At 36.6% G+C, this 26,192-nt stretch overlaps 1 protein-coding gene across 5 annotated transcripts in view; it reads left to right on the forward strand.

The window, feature by feature from the left end:
- The window catches only part of EIF4E (eukaryotic translation initiation factor 4E), a 49,350-nt gene that overhangs the window by 16,817 nt on the left and 6,341 nt on the right, over positions 1–26,192 (forward strand). For 4 of the 5 annotated variants that reach the window (XM_045472180.1, XM_045472176.1, XM_045472166.1 and 1 more), the window contains 4 exons: positions 9,693–9,799; positions 20,599–20,694; positions 24,085–24,148; positions 24,843–24,956. In XM_045472180.1, the coding sequence (XP_045328136.1) occupies positions 9,693–9,799; positions 20,599–20,694; positions 24,085–24,148; positions 24,843–24,956 (381 nt within the window). The remainder of the gene's footprint in view (positions 1–9,692; positions 9,800–20,598; positions 20,695–24,084; positions 24,149–24,842; positions 24,957–26,192) is intronic. The other variant, XM_045472186.1, reaches the window with a different exon arrangement.

A 26,192-nucleotide genomic window follows, 5' to 3' on the forward strand; every position in this document is an offset into this window, starting at 1 on the left:
ACTGTGATTAATCATTGGCATTTTCTTGCTTTTTAGCCTAGTGGGATTTTGTGTGTGTTGGGAGTGTGAGGTGCACCATTTATGCCTTTTTTTTTTCTAGCTTATTGGCAGTGGCATGTGCTTGCAAGATAGTGAAGGTGTTGAGCCTGAGGCTGTGGCACAAAGTATAGTGTGTGTGTGTGTGTGTGTGTGTGTAGTATATAGTGTATAGTATATATATAGTATATACTATATATAGTATAGTATATACAGCACAGGGGTATGCTGCCTGGAAGGAGTACCTTAGTACCATATGTAATTTATTCTCCAACTCTGGGGCACTTTTGAGAGTGAACGAAGGTTCTAATAGCTGAAACAACAAACAGGTAAAACCAGGACATACAGTATTCCTATCCATGAACCCTGACAGTCTTAAATTCAATGTAGAGTACAACTAGGCCATAGTAACTTCTCAGCACTTAAATTTGAAAAGCAGAGAGAACAGTAGTTTCACAGTATTGTGAAGATTAAATATATTGACTGAGTTTATGTAAATGTTGAAATAACGTATATAAAAATATGTAGCACATTATTTGATAGTAACTGCTTTGTAAGTGCTACCTATGATGAAGTGTGAGGATGGGTGTTACCACTTTAACGTTTATTTATTTTTGAGACAGAGAGAGACAGAGCATGAACGGGGGAGGGGCGGAGAGAGAGGGAGACACAGAATCGGAAGCAGGCTCCAGGCTCTGAGCCATCAGCCCAGAGCCTGACGCGGGGCTCGAACTCACGGACTGCGAGATCGTGACTTGAGCTAAAGTCGGCTGCCCAACCGACTGGGCCACCCAGGCGCCCCGTTACCACTTTAAAAGTCATAAAACACCATCCTTTTCTGTTCTTATTTGCTTACTCTTCTCATTATTTCATATCTTTAATGTATGTAGTACCTTCAGTTTACTGAAATGTGGAGTAATTTGTAGAGATAATTGCAGTTATCTTTGCCAGAATAGCATTTATATTTCTGTTAATTCTGCAACTGGTCTTTTCTAATTCTGCTAAGAAAAGTAGTGAAGCAAGGAAGGGAGAATATGAGAAAGTGCTACTGAAAATAGGTTACCAATAATATCATTATCCATTATTTGTTGTTCTGTTGGATTTGCCTGCAATTATACAACTGTGAATGGCAGAGCTGGGATTCTAATCTAGGTAACATGGCTCAAGAGTATGTGACCTAAACCAGTGCTTCTCATACTCTAGCAGAACATGAGTTTGTTTTTGATTTTGTTTTTAAACAGTTTTAATGTAATGTTTTTGTAAATCATGGAAATAGGATAAAAGTGAAAAAAAATGCACAAAAATGTAAGCCTGAATTTGCTATTTTTAGTGTGACCAGGTACAAAAATACTGTCAGATTTCTATGAAGTATTCTAAGTGTTTATGTTCCATATTATTTATTTATTTTGAGAGAGCGCACACATGCACGTGCTGGAGGCGGTAGGAGGGGCAGAAAGAAAATTCCAAGCAGGCTCCACACTGTCAGCACAGAGCCCCATGTGGGCCTGGATCTCACAAAGTGTGAGATCATACCTGAGCCAAAACCAAGAGTCTGATACTTAACCGACTGAGCCACCCAGGCGCCCCTACGTTCTATTTCTATACCTAACCTCATTGTAGACTATAACCAGCAGAAGTCTGTGGACCACACTTTGTTTTAAAACCTAACTTATTAGTGCCAATGGAACTACTGATTTTTGCTTACTTCAAATTAAGGTTTAGGGGATGCCCCAAAGGTGTGGGGGGTTGGGAGACTCTGGAAGTTCTTAGTAGTAATATTAGTTCATTGAAGTAATGGAAGACACTAATTGGGTGTCCTGAGGGTAAGGCTCATTGTTATTTCTAAGGAGAGATAGTTTGTGTGTTTGGGTTGAGTTAATGAAAAATCTTGAATGTTCATAACCATGAAAAAGCACACCATGGTTTTGGAATTAAAGCAGTGTAGAATTGAACATGGCTAGAAGGAAGAATCTAAACTTTAGTCAGATTAGAGAGATAATACTATATCTACGGAGTATCTAGCTTTATAATATTAGGATTGACCCACAAAGTTAATATTGTGTTTGATACATGTGCTGGTTTTTACAGAATGTTACTACATTCTACCATGATGTAGCAACATTCAAAAGTTGCTGGAGATTTCTTTGCGGCTAATTGTTAGACTTGTCCCACCCTTGCTCTACTCCCCCCCCCCCCCCCCGACTTTCTTCTCTTGCTATGACACCTATTGAGCCTGGGACCACTGAATTATAAGACAGCTTGTTTAATTTGAATCTCATTAACTCAGCAAATCCAAAACCAGTTTTAATATTTTGCACTTAAACTCGTTGTCTTTTCTATTCCCTTACTTGTCATCAGTATTTAATCATTTTGATCTGTCAGTGAATGGCTTCCATTGCTCACAAGATGAAAGGTACACTTTTAGCCTGACCTTTGAGGCCTTTCACAATCTCCCTTCAGCCCACTGTTCTAGTGTGTCTTTGGTTTCATGAACTCTTTAAGTCTCTGGTTCTTTACCATCTTCTAGTTACGCACTGCACTATCTCATGACTTTGTGGCTCTCATGGCTTTGAGAATGGCTCTCCATTCTCACCACCTGAAATGTCTTATACAGTAGTTTTTCAAGTATAGTTTGTCTTTTAAGTTAAAAATGTATTTGATTACTTGGAACAAAATTAACAACACAGGAAACAACAGGTGTTGGCGAGGATGTGGAGTAAGGGGAACCCTCTTACACTGTTGATGGGAATACAAACTGGTGCAGCCGCTCTGGAAAACTGTATGGAAGTTCCTCAGAAAGTTAAAAATAGAACTACCTTGGGGCTCCTGGGTGGCTCAGTCAGCTCAGGTCATGATCTCACAGTTGATGAGTTCGAGCCCTGCAATGGGCTGTGCTGACAGCTCAGAGCCTGGAGCCTGCTTTGGATTCTGTGCCTCCCTCTCTCTCTGCCCCTCCCCAGCTCATACTCTCTCTCTCAATAATAAATAAAACATTAAAAAAATTTCTTTACAAAAAAAAATAGAACTACCCTACAATCCAGCAATTGTAGTACTAGGTATTTACCCAAAGGATACAGAAATACTAATTTGAAGGGATACATGCACCCCAATGTTAATAGCAGCAGTATCAACAATAGCCAAATTATGGAAACAACCAAGCGTCCATTGGTGAGTGGATGAAGATGTGGTGTGTGTGTGTGTGGGTGTGTGGGTGTGTGTATACACACTGGATAATTAGCCATAAAAAATGAAAGAAATCTTGCCGTTTGCAATGGCATGGATGGAGCTAGAGAGTATTATGCTAAGCTGAGTAAGTCAAATCAGAGAAAAACATGATTTACTCATATGTGGAATTTAAGAAACAAAATAGGGGTTTAAAAAAAGAGGCAGACCAAGAAACAGGCTCTAAACTATAGAGAACAAACTGATCATTACTGGAGGGGAGGTCTGTGGAGGGAAGGGTTTAAGGAGGGCATTGGGCTGTGATGAGCACCCAGTGTTGTATGTTAAGTGTTGAATCACTAAATTCTATACCTGAAACTACTGCTACACTGTATGTTAATTGGAATTTAAATAACAGCTTGGAAAGAATGTATTTGATTACTTTGAGAGTAGCTATAATCTGTTAAATTAGCCTTTTGTGTTTTTGCATAATTTTAAAATTTAGAAATACTGGTTAAGCATGGGTATTTAAGATGTAATTTCTAATGAAATTTGCTTACAGAGGAGACTATCAAGCTGAGAGAGTAGATACAGGAATGTTGTGGAACTTTGCGGTGAAGAATTTTGTTTTTAAATTGAATGTAAATTTGAAACTATTTTATTATTTGCTCTATATGTGAAGCAACAATAAAAATGACAGGTTATAAAATAATGTTTTTTAGTTCTTCTACAATCATACAATAATTTTGGTTCCTTGCTGATTTGATGATCTTCCACATTTAAAAATAACTGATTGAATCAGTTGTTAAACATACCATGAAAACCCCTGCTATGGAGTTTTCAGAGAGAATTTTGTGAAATTGCTGTTAACAAATACCACATAGCCCTCCTGTACCTATTTCATGGTAATCTTAAGTCTCAGAAACCTTCGTAGTTAATAACTTTACAAATAGTTTTAAGAGGAGATAAAATTTTAAGATAATTTTATTTTCAAATTCAGTTTATATTAGAAGTACTTAGCAAATTAGGACAAATAATGGATAATTTGGAAATTTGTTACAGGCTTATGCTTAAGAGTGGAACTGAAAGTGTGGTTTTTTTGTTTCAGTCCCTTAGAAAAATAAATTGTATTTCTTTGTTCTGGTTTGGCATATGGTGGTAATTATAAATCATTTTTTGATCAGAGAGTTTAATATAGTATGGCCATCATTCTGGACATCGTTTCTCCTTGTATATGTTGCCATAGATTCAAGAAGTTGTTTAGAAATTGGACTTTCCCCATAGAATGGACTACCCCCACTGAATTAGCCTGAAAGTTTTAAATAGCCTACATTGATATTATTTTTCTAATGTTTTATCTCAGTTAAAAAAAATTCCGATTATGTGAATCAAACTTAAGAGGTTTTATAACAACAAAATAATAAGTTGAAAGAAATTAGCAGGAAATGATTTTAATGAGGCATGCCTCAATAGCCCAAGTTTTGTTTTTTTTTTTTTCCTTTGCAATAATTTACAACATAACTGCAAGAAACTTAGAAGGTGACTGTTTGATAGTAAGCTTTTTGGTTTAAATTTCTGCTGATTAAGAATGGATTGGTGAGGGGCTCTTGGGTGGCTCAGTCAGTTAAGCCTCTAACTCTTGAATTTGGTTCAGGTCATGATCTCACAGTTCCTGAGACTGAGCCCCGTGTCTGGCTGTGCGCTGGCATCACGGAGCCCTCTGGGATTCTCTCTTTCCTGCTCTCTCAGCCCCTCTCCTGCTTGTGTGTGCCTGTTCCTCTCTTTCTCTCAAAATAAACATTAAAAAAAAAAAGAATGGACTGCTAAGAAAAGTAGATGGTCATAACAAAATATGACCTAAATGAGAAAATGTATGCCAAGAAAATATGCCTTTTTTTCTTTTTTTTTGAAAATGTGCCCTGTATAATGTTAATGTTTTCATAGGTAATTTCTATCATGAAGTGGTTTCTAAATCTTATTAGATTTGGTTTGTGCCATATGGATATTTTCATAGAGTATTTTGTATTCCATCTTGAAAATAATTGGCTATTAAAACCATTTTTGCTTTATTAGAAGAGTTTGAGAAATCCTTAAGTTAAAATTTTAAACAGAAGACTATTAAACTGCACATAGTAACTTAAAAGGCTAAATAAAAGAAACATCAATACTGCTTACGTTATGAAAAAGAGGTTTTAACTACTGAAAAGATGAATGTCTATGGTTAATATTTTTTTAGAGTATTTGTCTTAACACCTAGCATATTTCTATATTAAAAGTGAATACTGAAAGATTTTAAATTATACTTATTCATATATCCACAGACACATTTTTTAAAGTTGAGTATTTTGGTTATAAGAAAAATCTAAAATTATATATTCTTAGTATAAAGACTAAAACATCAATTAAGGTAGGACTTTTAAATTTTAAAAGAAACTTTTTTTAAATTCTAGGAACTGAATATACTTTTTCCTGTTATTAACTGCTTTCAATTCCTATGTGTCCAGAGACTTTTTATACCATCTGAGTCTTTCATCATTCCCCTAATTGTGAAAAGAGTTGAGTAACCAAAAAGAAAGGAAAATACTGAGTTAGGTGACATTTTGGACCTCATGAAACTTGTAATTACTCATACTGTAATTAATTATTTTTTAGTGTGCTGTTGACATAAACTGTTTAAAAAAATGTTCTGAAAGTATGGTTTGTATTGAGGATTTGGAACTTATGAGTAAATTTTACTTGTCTTTTAGATAAGAGAATTTACTGAACTTTTGGAGGAAGAATATACTGCATACCCAACCTCACAAATCCATATATATACTCTGTCCTTTGCTAGGACCAATCACTAATATTTTCAGCTCCCTAAGACATCGTTATTATTGTTCCTTTAAACTATTTGTAGTTTCTTACATATTTACCCACTGATTTACCTTTTGCAGGGCTTTTCATTCCTTTTTTGCATTTTCATGTTCCTAGTGGGATCTTATTCTTCCTCTAGCCTGAAGACTTTTCCTTTGGTGTTCCCCTTACGTTGGACCTGTGTGTATGTGGGGTGGTGGTGGGGTGGGGTGGGTTGTGAAGGATATTTTTTCTAGGCATTGAATTCTAGGTTGACAGTTTTTCTTTCAACATGGAGATACTCTGTTGTCTTATGGCTTCCATAGTTGCTGTTGGAAAGTTAGGTGTGTGTGTGTGTGTGTGTGTGTGTGTGTGTGTTTCCCTCCTAACTGCTTTTATTTTTATTAAAAAAATTTTTTTTAGTATTTATTTTTGAGAGAGAGAGAGAAGGAGCATGAGTAGGGGAGGGGCAGACACACACACACACACACACACACACACACACACACACAATTCGAAGCAGGCTCCAGGCTCTGAGCTGTCAACACAGAGCCTAATGTAGGACTTTCGAACTCACGAACTGTGAGATCATGACCTGAGCCGAAGTCAGGTGCTTAACCAACTGAACCACCCATCCGCCCCCAACACCGATTTCCTAACTGCTTTTAATACGGCTTCTTTATATTTAGTTTTCAGTAGTTTGAATCTGATGTGCCCAGATACAATTTTGTTTGTGTTTTACTGCTTGGAATTCCTTCAGGTTTTTGAGTCTGTGACTTGAGTTTCGGATGAGATACTATATATTTTGGTCATTATTTGTGTATTGCTTCTGTCCCATTTTCTCATCTTGTCTTTGAACTTTTTAAACCTCTTCGACAGTGTTTTTTTTCTTCAAATTTTTATTTAAGTTTTAGTTAACGTACAGTGTAATATTGGTTTCAGCAGTAGTATTCAGGGATTCATCACTTACATACAACTCCCAGTGCTCATCGTAACAAATGCCCTCCTTAGTACCCATCCCCCATCTAGCCCATCCTCCATCTACCTCCTTCCAACTCCTCAGTTCTCTATCGTCAAGAGTCTCTTATGGTTTGTTTCCCTCTTTTTTTTCTCCCTCCTCCCATACATATGTTCACCTGTTGTATTTCTTAAATTTCACATATGAATGAAATCATATGGTGTTTGTCTTTCTTTCACTTATTTCTCTTGGTATAATACACTAGCTCCATCCACGTTGTTGCAAATGGCAAGATTTCATTTTTTTTTAACAGCTGAGTAATATTCCATTTGTGTGTGTGTGTGTGTGTGTGTGTGTGTGTGTGTGTGTGTATTTACCACATCATCTTTATCCATCGGTTGATGGGCATTTGGGCTCTCTTCATAGTTAGGCTGTCATTGATACCAGTGTTTCTTAGCATCTATTTTCCCCCTCTCTCTATTTGAATATCTTCTGTTGACTTATCTTTGATTTCACCAGTCTTACATTCTGCTGAGTTGAATTTCTTGTTAATCAAATTAAGAGAGCTCTTAATTTCAGACATTGTACTTGGCAGTTCCATAATCTCCATTTGGTTCCTTTAAAATAGATTTGTTCCCTTTTTTTAAGTTTATTTATTTTGAGAGAGAGAGCACACACAAGGCTAGGAGGAACAGAGAGAGAGGGAAAGAGAATTCTAAGCAGGTTCCACACTGACAGCACAGAGCCCAGTGTAGAACTCAAAATCAGGAACCATGAGATCATGACCTGAGCCTAAACCGAGTCAGATGCTTAACTGACTAAGCCACCTAGGCACTCTCAGTTTCATTTTCAAATACTCTGTTTTTTTCATCTTTCTCCCTATCTTTTCTTCTATTTTACTGTAACAATCTTGATTATTAAGACTTTGCTATTTTCCCATAGTAATCATAGTTATTAATTTCATTATTTGGATCATGCTTGGATGTCTTTCTGTGGACAGGTTAATCTCTTGATGATTAGTGACTTAAGAAATTCTTTACATGTCTAGTAATGTTTGATTGGTAGGGTATTGTAAATAACATTCATAGAGACACAGGATTATGTTCTCTCCTGAAGAGTGTAGAGTTTGGTTCTTGGAGGCACTTAATTTATAGGTAGATTACCTTGATATTGTCAAAGGTTGGTTTTAGGTTTTGTTAGATGTGTTTCACCCTGATTCCTAGGGCATGGCCTTTCTAGGATTTCATCAGAAAGCTGAGGATTTCACCCACCCAGTCTGGCTTGGTCTGAACCCAGTCTTATGTTATTGGCCTCTGAAGTCTTGGCTCAGCTGTTCCTGTACTCTGAATGTCACAGTTTAAACTAGCCAAGGACCTGTGAGGGCTTTTTACATATATTTTTTGAGGCTTACACCTCTGCAGCCCATTTTTCTCTAGTACTTTGTCCCCCAAAGCCCACCTGCCTTGTTAGTCCCTAACTGTTCCCTGTTTATCCATGGAGACTGCCTATCTGGAGACTGTCATTAATTTTAAGCTAGTGGGATAAGGAATAGTTTTTGGTAATTATACGAAGATGTAAATTGACTGTGATGGAAAAATGCAGTAAAAAATGGTGATTTTTAAAGCATTGACTATGTAAATTTTAGGGTCTTAATTGCTTTGTAAACATTTAAATTTATTACTTAAGTGATCACGCCAATAAATTCCTATTGAGTATAGCACTTTGCTCATTGGCATTATACTTATGAGCAAAATCAAGACCTAGCTCCTGCTGTGAGCAATTTCTTAGGCCAGTAGAAATTAATTCCTGGACATGTCATGTTATTAAGAAAAATGTGTTTTGTCAGTTGAATATTTACCACCTACCTGCTAGATCTTTTAGATCCTACATAACTGATTTACATAATCTTGTTAATGTGAACATAATATCTCGAGGGTTTTGCTGGTTTAAATTTGACCCCTAGACTCTTGTTGGGGTGCCCTTTTTGAACAAAATCAGCTTTTCTTTTAGCTTCTGGTGCCTTTCCTTGGCATTGTGTTTTGTTGACCATAATTTATAACAGGGTGAAGAGCTACATGAGCTGTGAACACAGATCATCCACAAGCTCCTTTTTTCCCTGACATTTTTAGATGACAATATTAATTATGTCTAACCAAGAAGAAGATTTAGTTCAAGCCAGTGTCGAGCTTTTTTGCCTAGGGCTAGTTGAAAATGACAGAAGTTGCAGAACTTTTAGGTTACTATATAACAGTATGACATGAAGGAAAGACCTATATAGTATTGACTTGGTCACTTTATAAAGCTGTTATACTTTCCAACATTAGTTGTATTCCCCCCATTCTCCAAATCGTACATAGTACTTTAATGGTACGTTAAGAAAGACAGCTGATTTCCTTAATTTTGTTGCATGGTGTCTAACAATCTTTCTGATACTAAAATGCGTAAGTGAAAGATAACTGTGTATAATATTGTTACTGTATTTTTAAACTTGAGAAACCCTTTGCTCTTAGTGCAGAGATGGCTAGAATGGGAGAGTCTGGTGCTTTTCTTAGAGCTTGGTCTGTGGTCTATTTTATGAAATGCTTCTGCTGTAATTCTTTCTCCTTAGAAAGGGGATATTGTCAATATTATTTCAAGTTGATTTAGAGTATTGTTATCATAGTTAAGACATTTAAAATAATGTTTTATTATTTTCCATTAGGAAACCACCCCTACTCCTAATCCCCCGCCTTCAGAAGAGGAGAAAACAGAATCTAATCAGGAGGTTGCTAACCCAGAACACTATATTAAACATCCTTTACAGAACAGGTAAGCCTTCTGACATACAGGTTTTTCTAACTTAGGCAGTAAGGTAAATGGTGAATGACTGGGTGAGACTAGTTTTAAATATATTAGGTTGAGGATTCCGAGGATTCCATTTTCATTTGGATAACCTGTTTCTAGTAAGCAGTTTTATGTGTGAGTCTTGAGCTCAGAAAGAACTGGTTGAGACATTGGGTTTGAAGTTCACCAGTAATTGGTGGTGAGTGAAACTAAGTAGTACATGAATTCTCTTTAAAGTGAACTTGACTCAAGACAGAGGCTTGGGATACCAGCATGTAAGGGATTTTTTGGAGGGAGAATGCCTATGAAGGGTTTAGACATATAAACTGTATAAACTAGAATAGAGTGGTGGTCAGAGAAGCAAAGAAAATGGTTTGTTTTAAGGACAGGTATGTGGTCAATAGCGTATGTGCCACAAAAAGGTCACATACCCATTGGATTGAGTAATAAACATTTCAGAATGGCCATTGGATTGAATGGCAAATTCTTTGCTAATGTAGGAGGAAATTTAGTAGAATGTAGATGATGGAAAAAGATTGGAGTAGTTTGCATAGTGAATAGAAAGTATACAAATGTGTTATAGAGAAGATAAAAGTTGGGGTGTGAAGGAGAAAAAGCTCTAAGGGATGTGGAGTCTGGTGGGTGTTTTTTTTTTTTTTAAAGTAGGCTCCACAACCATTGTGGAGCCCAATGTGGAGTTTGAACTCACAACCCTGAGATCAAGACCTGAGCTGAGATCAAGAGTCGGACACTTAACTACCCAGGCACTCCGGTTAGTTTGTATTTAAGCCAAGTTAGAAGAAAAGAGGAGAGGTTAAGATGAGTTAAGCTTTGGGGCACCTGGGTGGCTCAGTTGGTAGAGCATGTGATTCTTGATCTCAGGGGTTGTGAGTTTAAGCCCCATGTTGGGTGCAGAGCCTACTTAAAAAAAAAAAAAAAAAAAAGATGAATTGAGTTTCATAGTTACAGTTGACTATAGCTCATTAACACCACCCCACCACTTCCCAGTATGCTTGTATTTTTATGGTTTATATGATGAAAATTAAAATGAATGTACTGAGAGCTGATGGTGAGAAGAAAAAGGCAATGCAGAAACATTGTAAGAATCTGGAGGAAAGTAAATTGGAATTAATTTCTGGGGATATATAAGTGTTCAAGTTCCTTTCATTCTCCTACCCCAAGACTTTTAAAGATCCTATAAGCCTATGTATGTTTCACAGCATACTTTGTTTTATCGGATTTTGCAGATACTGCATTTTTTTTTCAAATTGAAGGTTTGTGGCAACTCTGCATTGAACAAGTCTGTTGGTGCTATTTTTCCAACAGCATTTGCTCATTTTGTGTCTCTCACATTTTGGCAATTCTCACAATATCTCAAACTTTTTCACTGTGTTTGTTATGGTGATCTGTAATCAGTGATCTTTGATTTGTTACTATTACAGTTGTGTTGGGGCACCATGAACTGTGCCCATATAAAATGGCAAACTTAATAAATGTTGTCTGTGTTCTGACTGCTTTCCTGACCAGTTGTTCCCCCATCTCTCTCCCTCTCCTCTGTTCTCCCTATTCCCCGAGGCACAATATTGAAATTAGGTCAATGAGTAACCCTATAGTGGCCTCTAAGTGCTCAGGTGAAAGGAAGAGTCCCACACATCTCACTTTAATTCAAGAGCTAGAAATGATTAAGCTGAGTGAGGAAGGCATGTTGAAAGCCAAGAGAGGCCAAAAACTAAACCTGTTGTTCAACAGCCAAGTTGTGAATGCAAAGGAAAAGTTCTTGAAGGAAATTAGTGCTACTCCAGCAAGCACATGAATGATAAGAAAGTGAAACAGACTTACTGTTGAAATGGAGAAAGTTTGAGTGATCTGGATAGAAGATCAAACCAACCTTAACATTCCCCTAAGCCAAAACCTGATCCAGAGCAAGGGCCTAATTCTCTTCAATTCTGTGATGGCTGAAAAAGGTGAGGCAGCTGCAGAAGAAAAGGTTAAAGCTAACACAGGTTTGGTTTGTGAGGCTTAAGGAAAGAAGCCATCTCCATAACATAAAAGGGCAACATGAAGCAACAAGTGCTGATGTAGATGCTGCAGCAAGTATCCAGAAGATTTAGCTAAGATCATTATGAAGCTGGCTTCGCTAAACAATAGATTTTCAGTGTAGATGAAACAGCCTTTTAGTGGAAGAAGATTTAGTCCATCTAGATGGACTTCCATAGCTAGAGAGGAGAAGTCAGTGCCTGGCTTTAAAGCTTCAAAAGACAGGCTGACTTTCCTGTTAGAGTCTAATACAACTGGTGGCTTTAGGTTGAAGCCAGTGCTCATTTACCATCCTGAAAATCCTAGGGCCCTAGAGAATAATGCTATATCTACTCTCCTGTGCTTTATAAATGGAGCAATAAAGTGGATAACAGCACTTCTGTTTACAACATGGTTTACTGAATATTTTAAGCCCAGTGTTGAAACTTGTTCAGAGCAACAAGATTCCTTTCAAAATACTACTCATTGAAAATGATTCTGGTCACCCAAGAGTTCTGGTTGGGATGTACAAGGTTCATGTTATTTTCATGCCTGCTAATACAACATCCATTTTGCAGCTTAGGAGTAATTTTGACTTCCAAGTCTTACTATTTAAGAAATACATTTTGTAAGACTATAGCTGCCATAGATAGTCATTCCTCTGGATGATCTGGGCAAAGTACATTGAAAACCTTCTGGAAAGGGTTCACTGTTTTTTTGTTTTTTTTTTTTTTTTTTTTAATGTTTATTTTTGAGAGAGGGAGAGAGTGCGTGGGTAGAGGAAAGGCAGGGAGAGAGGGGGACAGAGGATCTAAAGCAGGCTCTGCAGAGAGCCAGATGAGGGGCTCCAACTCAGACTGTGAGATCATGACCTGAACCCAAATCAAAGTCAGACGCTTAATCAACTGGGCCACTCAGGTGCCCCTGGAAAGGATTCACCATTCTGAGATGCCATTAAGAACATGGTGATTCTTGGGTAGAGCTCAAAATGTCAACATGAACAAGCATTTGGAAGAAGTTGATTCCAGTCCTCCTGGATGACTTTGAAGGGTTCAAGACTTTGGTGGAAGAAGTAACTACAAATGTGGTAGAAATAGCAAGAGAACTAGAATTAGAATTGGAGCCTGAAGGTGTGACTGACTTGCTATAATCTAAAACTGAATGGGTAAGGAGTTGCTTATTATGGATAAGCACAGAAAATAGTTTCTTGAGATGGTACCTACTCCTGGTGAAGATGCTGTGCAGATTGTTGAAATGACAACAGAAGATTTAGAATATTACATAAACTTAGTTGGATAAAGCAGCAGCAGAGTTTGAGAGGATTGACTCCAATTTTGAAAGAAGCTCTGTGGGTAAAATACCAAACAGCATTGCATGCTATGGAGAAATTGTTTGTCCAAGGAAGAATCAATCAGTGTTGACAGCAAATTTTCATTGTTGTCTTACTTTAAGAAATTACCACAGCCACCCCATCCTTCAGTAACCACCCACTGGTCAGGCAGCAGCCAGCAACATCAAGGCAAGACCTTCCATGAGCAAAAAGGTGACTCACTAAAAGCTTGGATAATGGTTAGCATTTTAAGTTTATTTATTTTGAGAGAGAAGTCCTCAAGCAGGGCTCAGACTCATGAACTGTGAGATCATGACCTGAGCCAAAATCAAGAGTCAGATGCTTAACTGACTGAGCCATCCAGGCACCCCCAGCAATAAAATATTTTTAAATTGAAACATACACATTTTTAAATACATAATCCTATTGTATCCTTACTATACTACAGTATAGTATAAACATAACTTTTATGCGCAGTGGGAAACCAGAAACTTCAATTGACATTATTGCAATATTTGCTTTATTATGGTGGTCTGTAACTGAATCTGCAGTATCTCTTATCGTTTCTCATTATCTTGGTAGACTCACTGAAATAAAAGTCCAAATGTGTTTTATGTAGTTTTTTCATAGGAGACCTGTAGTTCAGCATATCCTGTAGCGAGGAAGAAATTAATGCTCTGGACAGTGAAGATTGTCAGCTAGTGAGTGAGTTATCGAAGATCAGATAGTCCATAGAGGTATAATCTATCCTCAAGAAAGCATTATACCAAAGTTGAACTATTGATTAGCAGCAATTTCATATAATTCAACCTAACAGCACCAAACCCCTTAAGGTATTTTTTCATCTTTTTAGTATTATCTTATAAAAAGCCACTCTGTATGCCTTCTGTCTGTGCTAAGCCCAGTTTTTAGTGTTGTCATTGGGAGAGTAATCAAGACATAATCCCTCACAGTTTGAATAAAATCTGAGGAGTCCTGAAAGGTGTCATACGGGGGCCCCTGGGTGGCTCAGTTGGTTAAGCAACTGACTTCAGCTCAGGTCATGCTCTCATGGTTTTGGTTTTGGGGTTCCAGCCCCACATTGGGCTCAGAGCCTGGAACCTGCTTCAGATTCTGTGCCTCCCTCTCTCTCTGTCCCCCCCCCCTCCCCCCACTCTCTCAAAAAGTAAGTAAACATAAAAAAATTTTTTTCTTTTAAAGTGTCATCAGTAGGGGTGCCTGGGTGGCTCAGTCAGTTGAGCATCCAGCTTCGGCTCAGGTCCTGATATCATGGTTTGCAAGTTTGAGCCCTGCGTCGGGCTGTGTGCTGACAGCTCAGAGCCTGGAGCCTGCTTTGGATTCTGTGTCTCCCTTTCTTCTGCCCCTCCCCTGCTCATGCTCGCTCTCTTTCTCTCTCTCTCTCTCTCTCTCTCAAAAATAAATAAACATTAAAAAAAAATTTTTTTTTAAAGTGTCATCAGTAGACAAACTAATTAATCCTAAAATGGCCTGTGAGGATTTCAGTTTCTCTATGATTGCACTTCTTGTGTAAAATAGCATCATTTAGAAAAATATTCCAGGATGCTTTATGTTCACATTTTGGTAGTTTCCTCATTATTTACTTAATCTATAATAATTATAAGAAAGCAAATCATCAGAGTACAAGTATATAAAGTAAATGTTCTCTGATTTTCCTCAGATATTCTCTTCTCCATTTTACATTTCTTCACTCTGTGGAGTAGTCAGTGCTAAATTTGGTTTGTAGTTTTCCAGAGCTTTTCTTTTTTCTTGTTTTAAAATTTTTAATGTTTATTTACTTTTGAGAGACAGGGAGACAGAGCACAAGCAGGGGAGGGACAGGGACAGAGAGAGAGGGAGACACAGAATCGGAAGCAGGCTCCAGGCTCTGAGCTGTCAGCACAGAGCCTGATGCGGGGCTCGACCTCATGGAGCGCGAGATCATGACCTGAGCCCAAAGTCAGATGCTCAACCGACTGAGCCACCCAGGCGCCCCTCCAGAGCTTTTCAATGTACATATCTTTTTTTTTTTTATACAGGTGACCTTTTTTGTTTGTGCAGATTTGGGCTTATTATTTTAAACTACTGCCTTATAGTAAATGAATATATAGTCATATTAAGCTTATATTAATGAGTATATAGATTTTGTTTTCTATTTACAGTGTTGTAGTGCACACATTCCTATATGTTTTTGTGCACTTGTGTGAATATATTTATAGACGTTTCAGATTTCTTAGGTTAAAGACTAACTTTTGTAGATAATTGCCAAATTATCCTCCTTTTATCAGTTTAGGCTCTTAGCAGTTTGAGAGTTCCTGGTTTCTATATCTTTGCCAATTGGTGCCATCAGTCTTTTCAGGACCAGATGAACTGGTCCTATTCTGATTTATAAAACCAATGTTTTGTCATTTTGTTTGCATTTCTTTTATTGAAGTTCCAAAGCAGTTTCATATTTATTGATCATTTTTGTTTTTATCTGTGGACAGTCTGCTCACTTCTTTTGTCTGTTGAGGTGGAGGGGTGGTATCTTTTAAAGTTTAATTCCAAGCACTATAATAGGGATGCTAACTCATCCAGGTGGGGCATTAGGTTGAAAATGAATTACCAAATCATTTGTCTTAGAGCATTGTCTGTGGAATTATGTTTTTTACAGGTCTTTTTTTTTTGGTGGGGGAGGGAGGGGCAGAGGGAGAGAAAATCTCAAACAGGCCTCCATGCCCAGTGCTGGGGGGAGCGTTGACAGGTGGGAGACTTGATCTCATGATTTCATGACTATGAGCCAAAATCAAGAGTTGGATGATGCTTAACTCAGGTGCCCCACAGGTTTTTGATATTTATGTAGTCCAGTATCACCTTTCCTCCATGGCTCTGGGTTTCATGTCCGACGTCTTAGGGATAACTTTACCCACATAATTATCCCCCCCTTTTTTTGAAAGTTTATTTATTTGTTTTGAGAGAGAATGTGCACGCAAGTGGGGGAGGGGTAGAGTGAGAGAGAGAGAGAGAGAGAGAGAGAGAGAGAGAGAATCCCAAGCAGGCTCCATGCTGAACACGCAGGGCTGTTACCACAGCCGAGAAAGATCATGACCTGCACTGAAACCAAGAGTCAGTCAACCAACTGAGCCACCCAGGCACCCCTACCCACATAATTATTCTATTAAATAACTGCATGGTAGTCTCTTTTATGTATGTATATGTTATTTAAGTCAGCAGTTCTCAAACTTTTTGGTCTCATGACCTTTTTATACTCTTAAAAGTTATTGAAAGGGCTCCTGGGGGGGCTCAGTAGGTTAAGCGCCAGACTTGGGCTCAGGTCATGATCTCACAGTTCACGGGTTTGAGCTCCTTGTCGGGCTCTGTGCTAACAGCTCAGAGCTTGGAGCCTGCTTTGGTTTTGTCTCTCCCTCTCTCTCTCTCTGCCCCTCCCCTGCTTGCGCTCTGTCTCTCTTTCAAAAATAAACATTAAAAATTTTTTTTTTTAAATTATTGAAGACTTCACAGGGCTTTGGTTATATAGATTTTTATCTATTTCCATTTATTATGTTAGAAAAAGCCGAGAATATGTAAAATTAAATACTCGTTTAGAAAATCCATTGTATGTTAACATAAGTATTTATATTTTATTTATTTATTTTGAGAGAGAGAGAGAGAGAGAGAGGAAGGGAGGGAGGGAGGGAGGGAGGGAGGGAGAAAGGGAGGGAGAAAGGGGCAGAGACAGAGGAAGAGAGAAAATCTCAAGCAGTCTTCACACTGTCATTGCAGAGCCCTGTGCTGGGCTCAAACTCATGAACTGTGAGATCGTGATCTGAGCTGAAGTCGGATGCTTAACCGACTGAGCTACTCAGGCACCCCAACATAAATATTTTATATGAAAAAATATTTAAAAAAATATAATGGGAAGTATAGCATCTTTGCATTTTTATAAATCTCTTCAAGTGCCTGACTTAATAGAACTTAGTTGTATTTTTATAGCTGCTTCTGCATTCAGTCTATGGAGGAGATAACTTGTTTTATATTAAGTATGAGAAAATGTGAAGTCACACAAATTCATGGTTGGAAAATGGAAGAGGGTTTTTAATAGCCTTTTAAGCTAATGATAGCCATTCTTCTTTGATACTAGGTTTCTTTTAGGTCACCTGCAATGTAAAATCTGAAACCATATCCAAGAACCTTTCTTTCTTTCTTTCTTTCTTTCTTTCTTTCTTTCTTTCTTTCTTTCTTTCCTTCTTTCTTTCTTTCTTTCTTTTTTTTTTTTTCCAGTATTTTATTTGTTTTTGAGAGAGAGACAGAGCATGAGTCAGGGAGGTGCAGAGAGAGAGGGAGACAATCTGAAGCAGGCTCTAGGGTCTGAGCTGTCCGCACAGAGCCCAACACGGGCTTGAACTCTTGAGCGCTAAGATCATGACTTGAGCCAAAGTTGGACGCTTAACTGACTGAGCCACCCAGGTGCCCCTCCAAGAACTTTTCCTACTCTGTTATGTTAAAAAAATCTATTGGCTTGTCTTGCATTTGGAATGGATCTTTTACTCATGCATGATTTTGCAACATCACTGGTCATTTGGAAAAGAGTGAGTTATACAGATCTTCTGGATATTGATACTTTTCATTATATAGTATCAAAACAGTAATATTTATATCACTAGTAAACTCACTAAACTTTAGTAAGTTTGTCAAGCTCAACAGGGGCACATGCAGGATTTCCAAAATTCTGATTTTTCTCCTGAAAGCCCACAGTAAAGCATCAGGCTCACTACTTCATTTTCAAGAAATAACCATGGTTTATCTGTCAGTCATGGTTAAAGTGGTGTGCCATGAAAAAAGTGGCTAATTCATTTCACAGTTCAGTTTTTTAAGCATAGTTCTTTGGTGTGCAGAAGTGTTTGTCGTTTTTGATTTCTTTGCAGAGTATGAAAAAGACTGTATACAGATTGAAATTTAATGAAACCAATAATTACTGCTTCATCAATTGTATTCTTAGCTAAAACGTTGTTGTTACTGTGAGAGGTGGTGATAATAAAGGGTATAGTGACTACTAATACAGTTCGGTCCCACCGTATGAAACTTTGTAAGACACCAGCAGATTCACTGCACCATTGCTTTTGTACCATTAGTATAGATGTTAACACAGTGAAAAGTAAAAGAATGCCTTAGCATTATTATGAAAATAGTTTTTACTTATCACATCTTCTGATAAGGGTCTGGGGGTCCCCTAAGTGTCTTGCAAACCACATTTTGATAACTGTGATTTAAATGATCCCTTGTTGAAGGCACGTAAGATGTTTCCAAATTTTCCAGTATTAACATTCTTGTACAACATTTTTGCCTAGTCATCTAATTATTAACATTCTTGTACAACATTTTTGCCTAGTCATCTAATTATTAGGATAAATTTTTGCATGTTTAATGGCTGAGTGCAGTAAAAAAGACAAAAAGACAGTTTTGGTATCATGTTTAATTGAGATATAATTGACCTATTATATTAGTTTCAGGTGTAGCACATAACTCCGTATTTATGCATATTGTGAAATGATCACTATAGAAAGTGTACTTAACATCTGCCGTGATAGAGTTACAAAGTTTTTTTCCTTGTGATGAGAACTTTTATTGTTTCTTAGCAACTTTCATACACATAATACATTGTTATTAACTGTAGTCACCATGTTGTATGTTACATAGTTAGGAGTTATTTATTTTATAACTGGAAGTTTGTTACCTTTTGACTGCGTTCACCCTTTTTCACCCTACCCCTACTTCTAGCAACCAGTCTGGTCTCTGTGTCTATGAGGTTGGTTTTTTTGTTTTTTAAGATTCCACATATAAATGAGATCATATGGTATTTGTCTTATTTCTTTGTTTCACTTAGTTAGCATAATGCCCTCAAGGTCCATTCAGTGTTGCAAATGACAAGATTTCTTCCTTTTTTTGGGGGGGGGGGGGGTGGGTGAATAAATATCCATGGCGTACATACACTTATTTTATGCATTCATTCTTTGATCGACGCTGACGTTGTTTGCACATCTTGACTTTGTAAGTAATGCTGCATGAACATGAGAGTGCTTATATTTGTTTTGAGTTAGTGTTTTCATTTTATTCCGATAAATACCCAGAAGTAGAATTGCTAGATGATATGGTAGTTCAATTTTTAATTTTTTGAGGAAAGATTGAATTAATTTTGGAAGACCAAATTATAGTACTTGACCTTACATTTATGTTTAATAATTTTTATGCCTTTTTTCTTTTTTATCCTCCTTGATATAGTGGGTTGGCAAATTCAAATTATCAAGTGGATGTTGAAATGCATCTCATTCTTATGTCAGATTATCCAAACATTAATCATGGAGTTATGAAATATATATATATGTATCTGTTTGGAAACCTATCTTTTGGTAACATTTTTGTCAATGAGAAAATAAAATTCTCCTTTTGAGTTACCTTAGGTATAGTAATTCAGACAATATAATTGTACTAAAGATGTTATCTTGGGATATTTAATTATAACTTTGATGTGACAGGAGTTTATCTTCCAGGTATTAGAATAAAACTTTTAACAGGTATATACAGATATGGAGAAACTAGTATACATTATTTCAGAATATATCTATGGTAGCATTACTCAATGAATCTCTTTATTTTGTTATTTTCCTATTGGTGTGTTTGAGTAAACAGAATTTATTAATAGTTTCCCCTCTTTTTTAGAAGTCCCATTATCCCCTCTTGGCTAATACCTTTTCATTTCTCTAAAGATCCAGCTTTCTTGTCCCTACTTTCCTTTCTGGTTAAGTACTTCCACTCTTTTTTCTTGAGTAACTGCTTGATATCTTGGTTATAGCACTTAGCACACTGTAATTGTCTCTCTACTACATTTCTGTGAATTACTCTGCGGGATGAGCCTCAATGGGTCTGTAAAGTATAGCAGAGAATCTGTTATGAAGTAGGTATAAAATACATACTTTAAAAATGAAAGAAAACTCATTTTTTGCCAGTGTAATCTACCATTTAAAATTATTCTTAAAACAAATTTTTAATTGTGTTAGAATACACATACCATAAAAGTTACCATCTTAACCGTTTTCATCTTACATAACTAAAACTCTGTACTCATTAAACAATTGTGCATTCCCTTTCCTTCTAGCCCCTGCCATTCTACTTTCTGCCTCTGTGAGTTTCATTACTTTAGGTACCTAATTCAAGTAGAATCATGTTTTGTCTTTTTTGATTGACTTATTTCACTTAATGTCCTCAAGGTTCATTCTCAGAATTTCCTTTTTAAGTCTGATAAGTATTCTACTGTATGTTTGTTTATACCACATTTTGTTTATCTGTTCATCTGTTAGTGAACACTTGGGTTGCTTCCGCCCTTTGGCTATTGTGAAGAATGCTGCTAGGAATGTGAGTGTAATAAAACTACCATTTTTTTTTAACACTGACTTTTTACTTGTAGATGGGCACTCTGGTTTTTTAAAAATGATAAAAGCAAAACCTGGCAAGCAAACCTTCGGCTGATCTCTAAGTTTGATACTGTTGAAGACTTTTGGGCGTAAGTAACCATTTTAGAATGTTTATTTTATGAATTGTGTAATTTTTCATTTTAAATCACTCATAAAATGAAGGGACGGTGAATAGTTAATATTCATCTGTAGACCTACCTTTTTGTTTTTCCATCTCTTCACAACTGTTTATTTCTCATCATTTAGAAAGCTTCAGTCTCATCATCCTTTAGCCCTGTGTATATTCTTTATTCCTTGTCCCAAAAGATTCTTCTCTTGAAAGTCCTTTATTGCTTCTAGAACTTTGACAATTTGTTGGAACATGTCCTTTTCTTGGTTGCCTAGATACATCTGTCCTATACTCCAGAGCTTTGTTAGGTTCCCATTTGTGCAAATTCTTTTTGGTATAACATCTGGGATTTCCTGTAGTAAGGATTCTGAGATTTAAAAAACTGAAGTCCTCAAAATTCAGGTTTGTCCAAGTGTCTTTGATGTTAGTTGATCAACTTCAAGAAGAATAGTTGAAATACCTTTGAGATTTTGTTTCAGATTTAGCAAAAAGTTCAGATTTGGGGGTCAAACCTTTGCTTGACTCAGTATAAAATTGTAAAGTCTTTTCAAGACGTTTTATAATATTGATTCTTTAAAACAAAGTTAATTTGGTATGTAATTTTATTTGGAAAGTAATTTCCATTTCAAAGATGAAACTTGTTTAAAAAGATTTTTAAGAGCTGTAAATTAACTAGCAGTTACCTAAAAATTCTAATTTGTACATCTGGTATATTTTTAGATCATGTATCTGTATTGAATCAATGAGCAGCTCTTCTGTATTAACATAACCATATGCCTGAGTATATTTTGCCCACACTAAGAACAGATTGTCAGAAGATTCATATATGTATACTTCCTCCAGGACAGAAACAATATTCTTCTGTATCTTTCCAGTGCTTTGCCCATAATAAACATATAGTATACGTTTGAATCACTGAGGAAAAAAAGCATAGAATAATTAGAGAAAACTGTAAAATTGTGAAGTAGGCAAGTAGGCACTTTAAGAGTGGTCACTTCATATTGCAATCATTGACTTTTTTTTTTTAGTAATGAAACTATATTTAAATCCCCAGTTATTCATAGATCTGGTTGTCTAGTTAAACTAGGGTTATTTTGCCCTTCATCAAAACATCAGATGATTTTTTTTCCCTTAATTGTATTTGAGTCTTCTAAACCAAGTCTCCTATGGAGGAGGAAGAGCAAGAGTCTTGAACCATTTCCCCCACGGAATCAGAGCTGCGTTTATTTAGTTTGGTTAGCTTTCACCATTGTACATAATTAGGTTTCTAAGTGGGCCTCTAATTTAGAATATGGCTGCACACTTTAGTTATGTGTAAGCAATGTCATTGCATAGTGGACTTTTATAGTGTAATTTAGACATATGAAGGAATCCTTTAGCTTTCTGTGAATATCTAAGCACTTCTTAATTTCTCATTTTTTTCTGGCAGATGTAGTGGTAAACAACTGTTGAGCCCTTTGGGATTTATGCAGTTTTGTCTATAGTGTTCTGATTCTGTTTAGATTGTGTCATTACAAATTTTCATTACTGTAAACTTGCTAAGAGACCTTAGAGCATCGTGAAGGAGAAAGGAGGCACATAAAGAAGCATTGGTCATATCTACCTTGAATGCCATTGAAGACAGCTACTCCACCCTGTCCATTAGTTTTATAAAGTAGTGGTCCTAATTTTATAGTTACTGTTAGTATCCAGGCCTCTGTTGTTGCCTAGAGGGAGCTGCCAGTGATAATGTAGTTTGGGAAGAGTGACCGTTAAGTAGAGTAACTCGACAAACCTTATTCAGCCTTATGCTACCTTCCACCAAATTGAATTTATATATTACCCTGTGGAATATGATTCAAAGGATGCCAGAATCTTTCTTAAGACTACTTGAAGTATTTCTAGACTTGTTTAAAATAGCATCAAGAGAATCTGACTAAAGATAACAGCATTGTCCATGGTCTGCAGATGTAATAAAGATCATATTTCTGCATCTGATATTGGAGACAGGCAAAGCATTCTTACTCTGCTGCCAATTTTATAACAATTTTGCTATAAGAAACTTTAGAAGATCAAATGATTTAGCCTTCTACCTTCAGGCTAGTGAGTATCTAAGTCATCTCAAGTGTTACTCTGTTACATTGATATTTTGAGAGAGAGAGAGAGAGAGTACATTTATTTATTTATTTTGAGAGAGAGTGCCAATAGGGAAGGGGCAGAGAGAGAAGGAGAGAGAGAATCCCAAGCAGGCTCTGTGCTGTCAGTGCAGAGTCAGATGCGGGGCTTGAGCTCATGATCCGTGAAATCATAACCTGAGTTGAAACCAAGAGTCAGGCTTAAGCGACTGAGCCACTCAGGTGCCCCTCTACCCTATGTTTAAGGGATTAAAATCACAAGGAGTAGGTACTGGAACTGTTGTTTTGTTTTGAAAGCTTCCCAAATGATTGCTATGCTGACTGACTAGTAATGATTGCGATATTTGAGACCTATTGGTCTGTTCTACTCTTGGATACCTTCATGGATATTAGTGTTATTTTATTTCAGTCATGCAGTTGGGAAGTGTATCTTGCTTTCTCTTGGTTTGTCTTATGTGCTGAAAAAAATTTTTTTTTACATTTATTTTTGAGAGAGAGAGACAGAACACAACTGGGGGAGGGGCAGAGAGAGAAGGAGACAGAGAATCTGAGCTGTCAGCACAGAGCCGGACACAGGGCTCGAACTCATAAACTGTGAGATCATGACCTGAGCCGAGGTTGGACGCTTCACCGACTGAGCCACCCAGGCATCCATCCTCTTATGTGTTTAAAACTACTTGTTAATAGCGCCATAAATTCTTTCACGTACTTAAAGCCACCCCATCCCACCTAGTCTCAGATTCTCATACATACATATGTATACATTGAGTTAACTAATACATCAAAATATACTTTTGTCAAAATAAAATCATTAAAAATATTGCCTTGAGGGGCGTCTGGGTGGCGCATTCGGTTAAGCGTCCGACTTCAGCCAGGTCACGATCTCGCGGTCCAGGAGTTCGAGCCCCGTGTCAGGCTCTGGGCTGATGGCTCAGAGCCTGGAGCCTGTTTCCGATTCTGTGTCTCCCTCTCTCTCTGCCCCTCCCTGTTCATGCTCTGTCTCTCTCTGTCCCGAAAATAAATAAACGTTGAAAAAAAAAAAAATATATTGCCTTGAAAATCATCAAATGCTGATTCTTGAACTGACCATTATTAAGGTATCTCTTTGGTCCAGTTCAGAAATTGACTCAGTAGAAAAACAAGTAAACATAAACTTTTATCTTTTGATTTTTATCATATTCTCTAAATGTATATGTGAGCACCTAAACTCTGCATTACATATTTTATGTTTATAATTGTCCTTTTGTTTTACCTAGTCTGTACAACCACATCCAGTTGTCTAGTAATTTAATGCCTGGCTGTGACTACTCACTTTTTAAGGTATGTTTAATCGGTGATTTCATATATTTTAAGACTGGACCATTCAGTTATTCATTAAGAACTCTTGTCAGAAACTTAGGAATAGTTAATGCTCTGAGGTTTGGAGAATAATTAAATTAGTTTTAGTAGACTTTAGCATTAACCAATTTTGGCTTATTGCTATAAATAATTGAAATTGAGAGTCTGACTCTGGGTACACACTGTCGTTGATTTTTGCAGAGAGCTTTGATATCCAGTCTAGTCTCTTTATATATTTGAGTAGACCAAAGTAAGTCCAGAGTTTGTCAAGAATTCTTAACTTGGGGTGCATTGATCCTTGGGATATTTATAAGTGGGTTCTGTCAAGTGGTAGGGGGGTAGGAGGGGCATTCATTAACTCTGAAATTGCATAATTTTTACATACATTTTTTAGGCATAGAAATGTATGTAATTTTTCAAAGTTATCTGCTACTCAGTGTTTAAGAACCTCCAAATTAAATGAAATCCAAGGTTTGATAGCTAGAAGTATCTAAGTCTCTAATTCTCCAATCCCATGCTTCTGGCTTTAATTCTTGTATGCTTTTCCCCCCACTACATCAATAAGTTTTATAGAGAATAAAGTAAAAAGTTGACAGAGTTGTTGCTTGCTCTTTCTAGTGATCTCTTCAGTTAAAGTAACAATTTTGTCTGATATTGTTATCTACTAACCTTTTAGGATGGTATTGAGCCTATGTGGGAAGATGAGAAAAACAAACGAGGAGGACGATGGTTAATTACATTGAACAAACAGCAGAGACGAAGTGATCTGGATCGCTTTTGGCTAGAGACAGTAAGGTTTTAAAATTATAAAGTAGTTTTGGCATATTAAAACTTACTTTGCATTGCATTTTACATTGATTACCTAATTGAAAAGATAAGAATGCCCACCCTATAAAATCTAAGCCGGCAATTAATTTTGTTCTATCATGTGAATACTGTATATTTTACATACTGGTACAGTGAAACCGTGTACCACATTACAGATCAGATAGAAAGTGATTGGCAGTTGACTCTCACCTTCCACAGTAAGCTCATCCTGGTCATTTCATTAACTTCAAAATTATAGAGCCTCACATTTTGTATGATGTAAGTTTTTACAACCCTGTTAGAGTATTACTTTATATACTAAATTTTTTATATCAGTGAAGCAAACAGTGAAATTGTAGCTTGGTATTATTCATCTTCTATGTTATGATATAATCTGGAAATTTGGCCTTATAAGATGTAAATTAAATAAGAAATAATTGACATTTTGTATAGTGAGAAGTCCTAAACCCCAAGCTGTCAGGAATAAGGATGATAGTCTCTTTTGTATTTTCAGCATTCGGCACAGTGTCTTGCTTATAGTTAACACTTACTAAATTAAGCAGTTAGTGAATATTTGAATGAATAGGAGTTTTTTTTTGGTAAATGGAGAGACTTAATTTTGCTTTTGGGGGAGATTATCAGTAAATACCATTTTAGAATTCCACATTAAAGTTTTGTAAGATGACAGAAGTTCTGGAGGTGGATGGTTGTGATAGTTGTGAATATACTTACACCACTGAACCGTTCCCTTAAAAATGGTTAAAGCGGTTTAATGTCACGTGTCATTTATACTGAAAAAAAAATTTTTAATGGTTAAAATGGTAAATTTTTAAAAATTCTTTATTAAATGGTAAATTTTATATATATTCGCCACAATAAAAAAAATTAGAAAATGGCTCTGAAAAACCGCAAGAACAAGAGGCAGTTAATCTAACCATGAGTAACTATTTGGTTATTTTTAATATAATGACAACTCCTCAGTCATTCTATTAATAATTGTTTGCTGGCAAGTATAAGCAGCAGCAGAGCAAATGAATATTAAGATAATTTGCCTTTTATATGTCCCCTGATATCAATTGTCCCATTTGCTGAAAAAGTTAAAACAACTGTTAGTGTTCTTGTTATTAAATAAAGAAACATGTGAATTCTTAAAAAGTCAGGACAAAGAACTATAAACATAAATATAATTTAGACATTCAAGAAGTCAACTTGATTTAGA

This window comes from Leopardus geoffroyi, chromosome B1, assembly GCF_018350155.1.
Source record: "Leopardus geoffroyi isolate Oge1 chromosome B1, O.geoffroyi_Oge1_pat1.0, whole genome shotgun sequence".
In the NCBI taxonomy this organism is placed as follows: Eukaryota; Metazoa; Chordata; class Mammalia; order Carnivora; family Felidae; genus Leopardus; species Leopardus geoffroyi.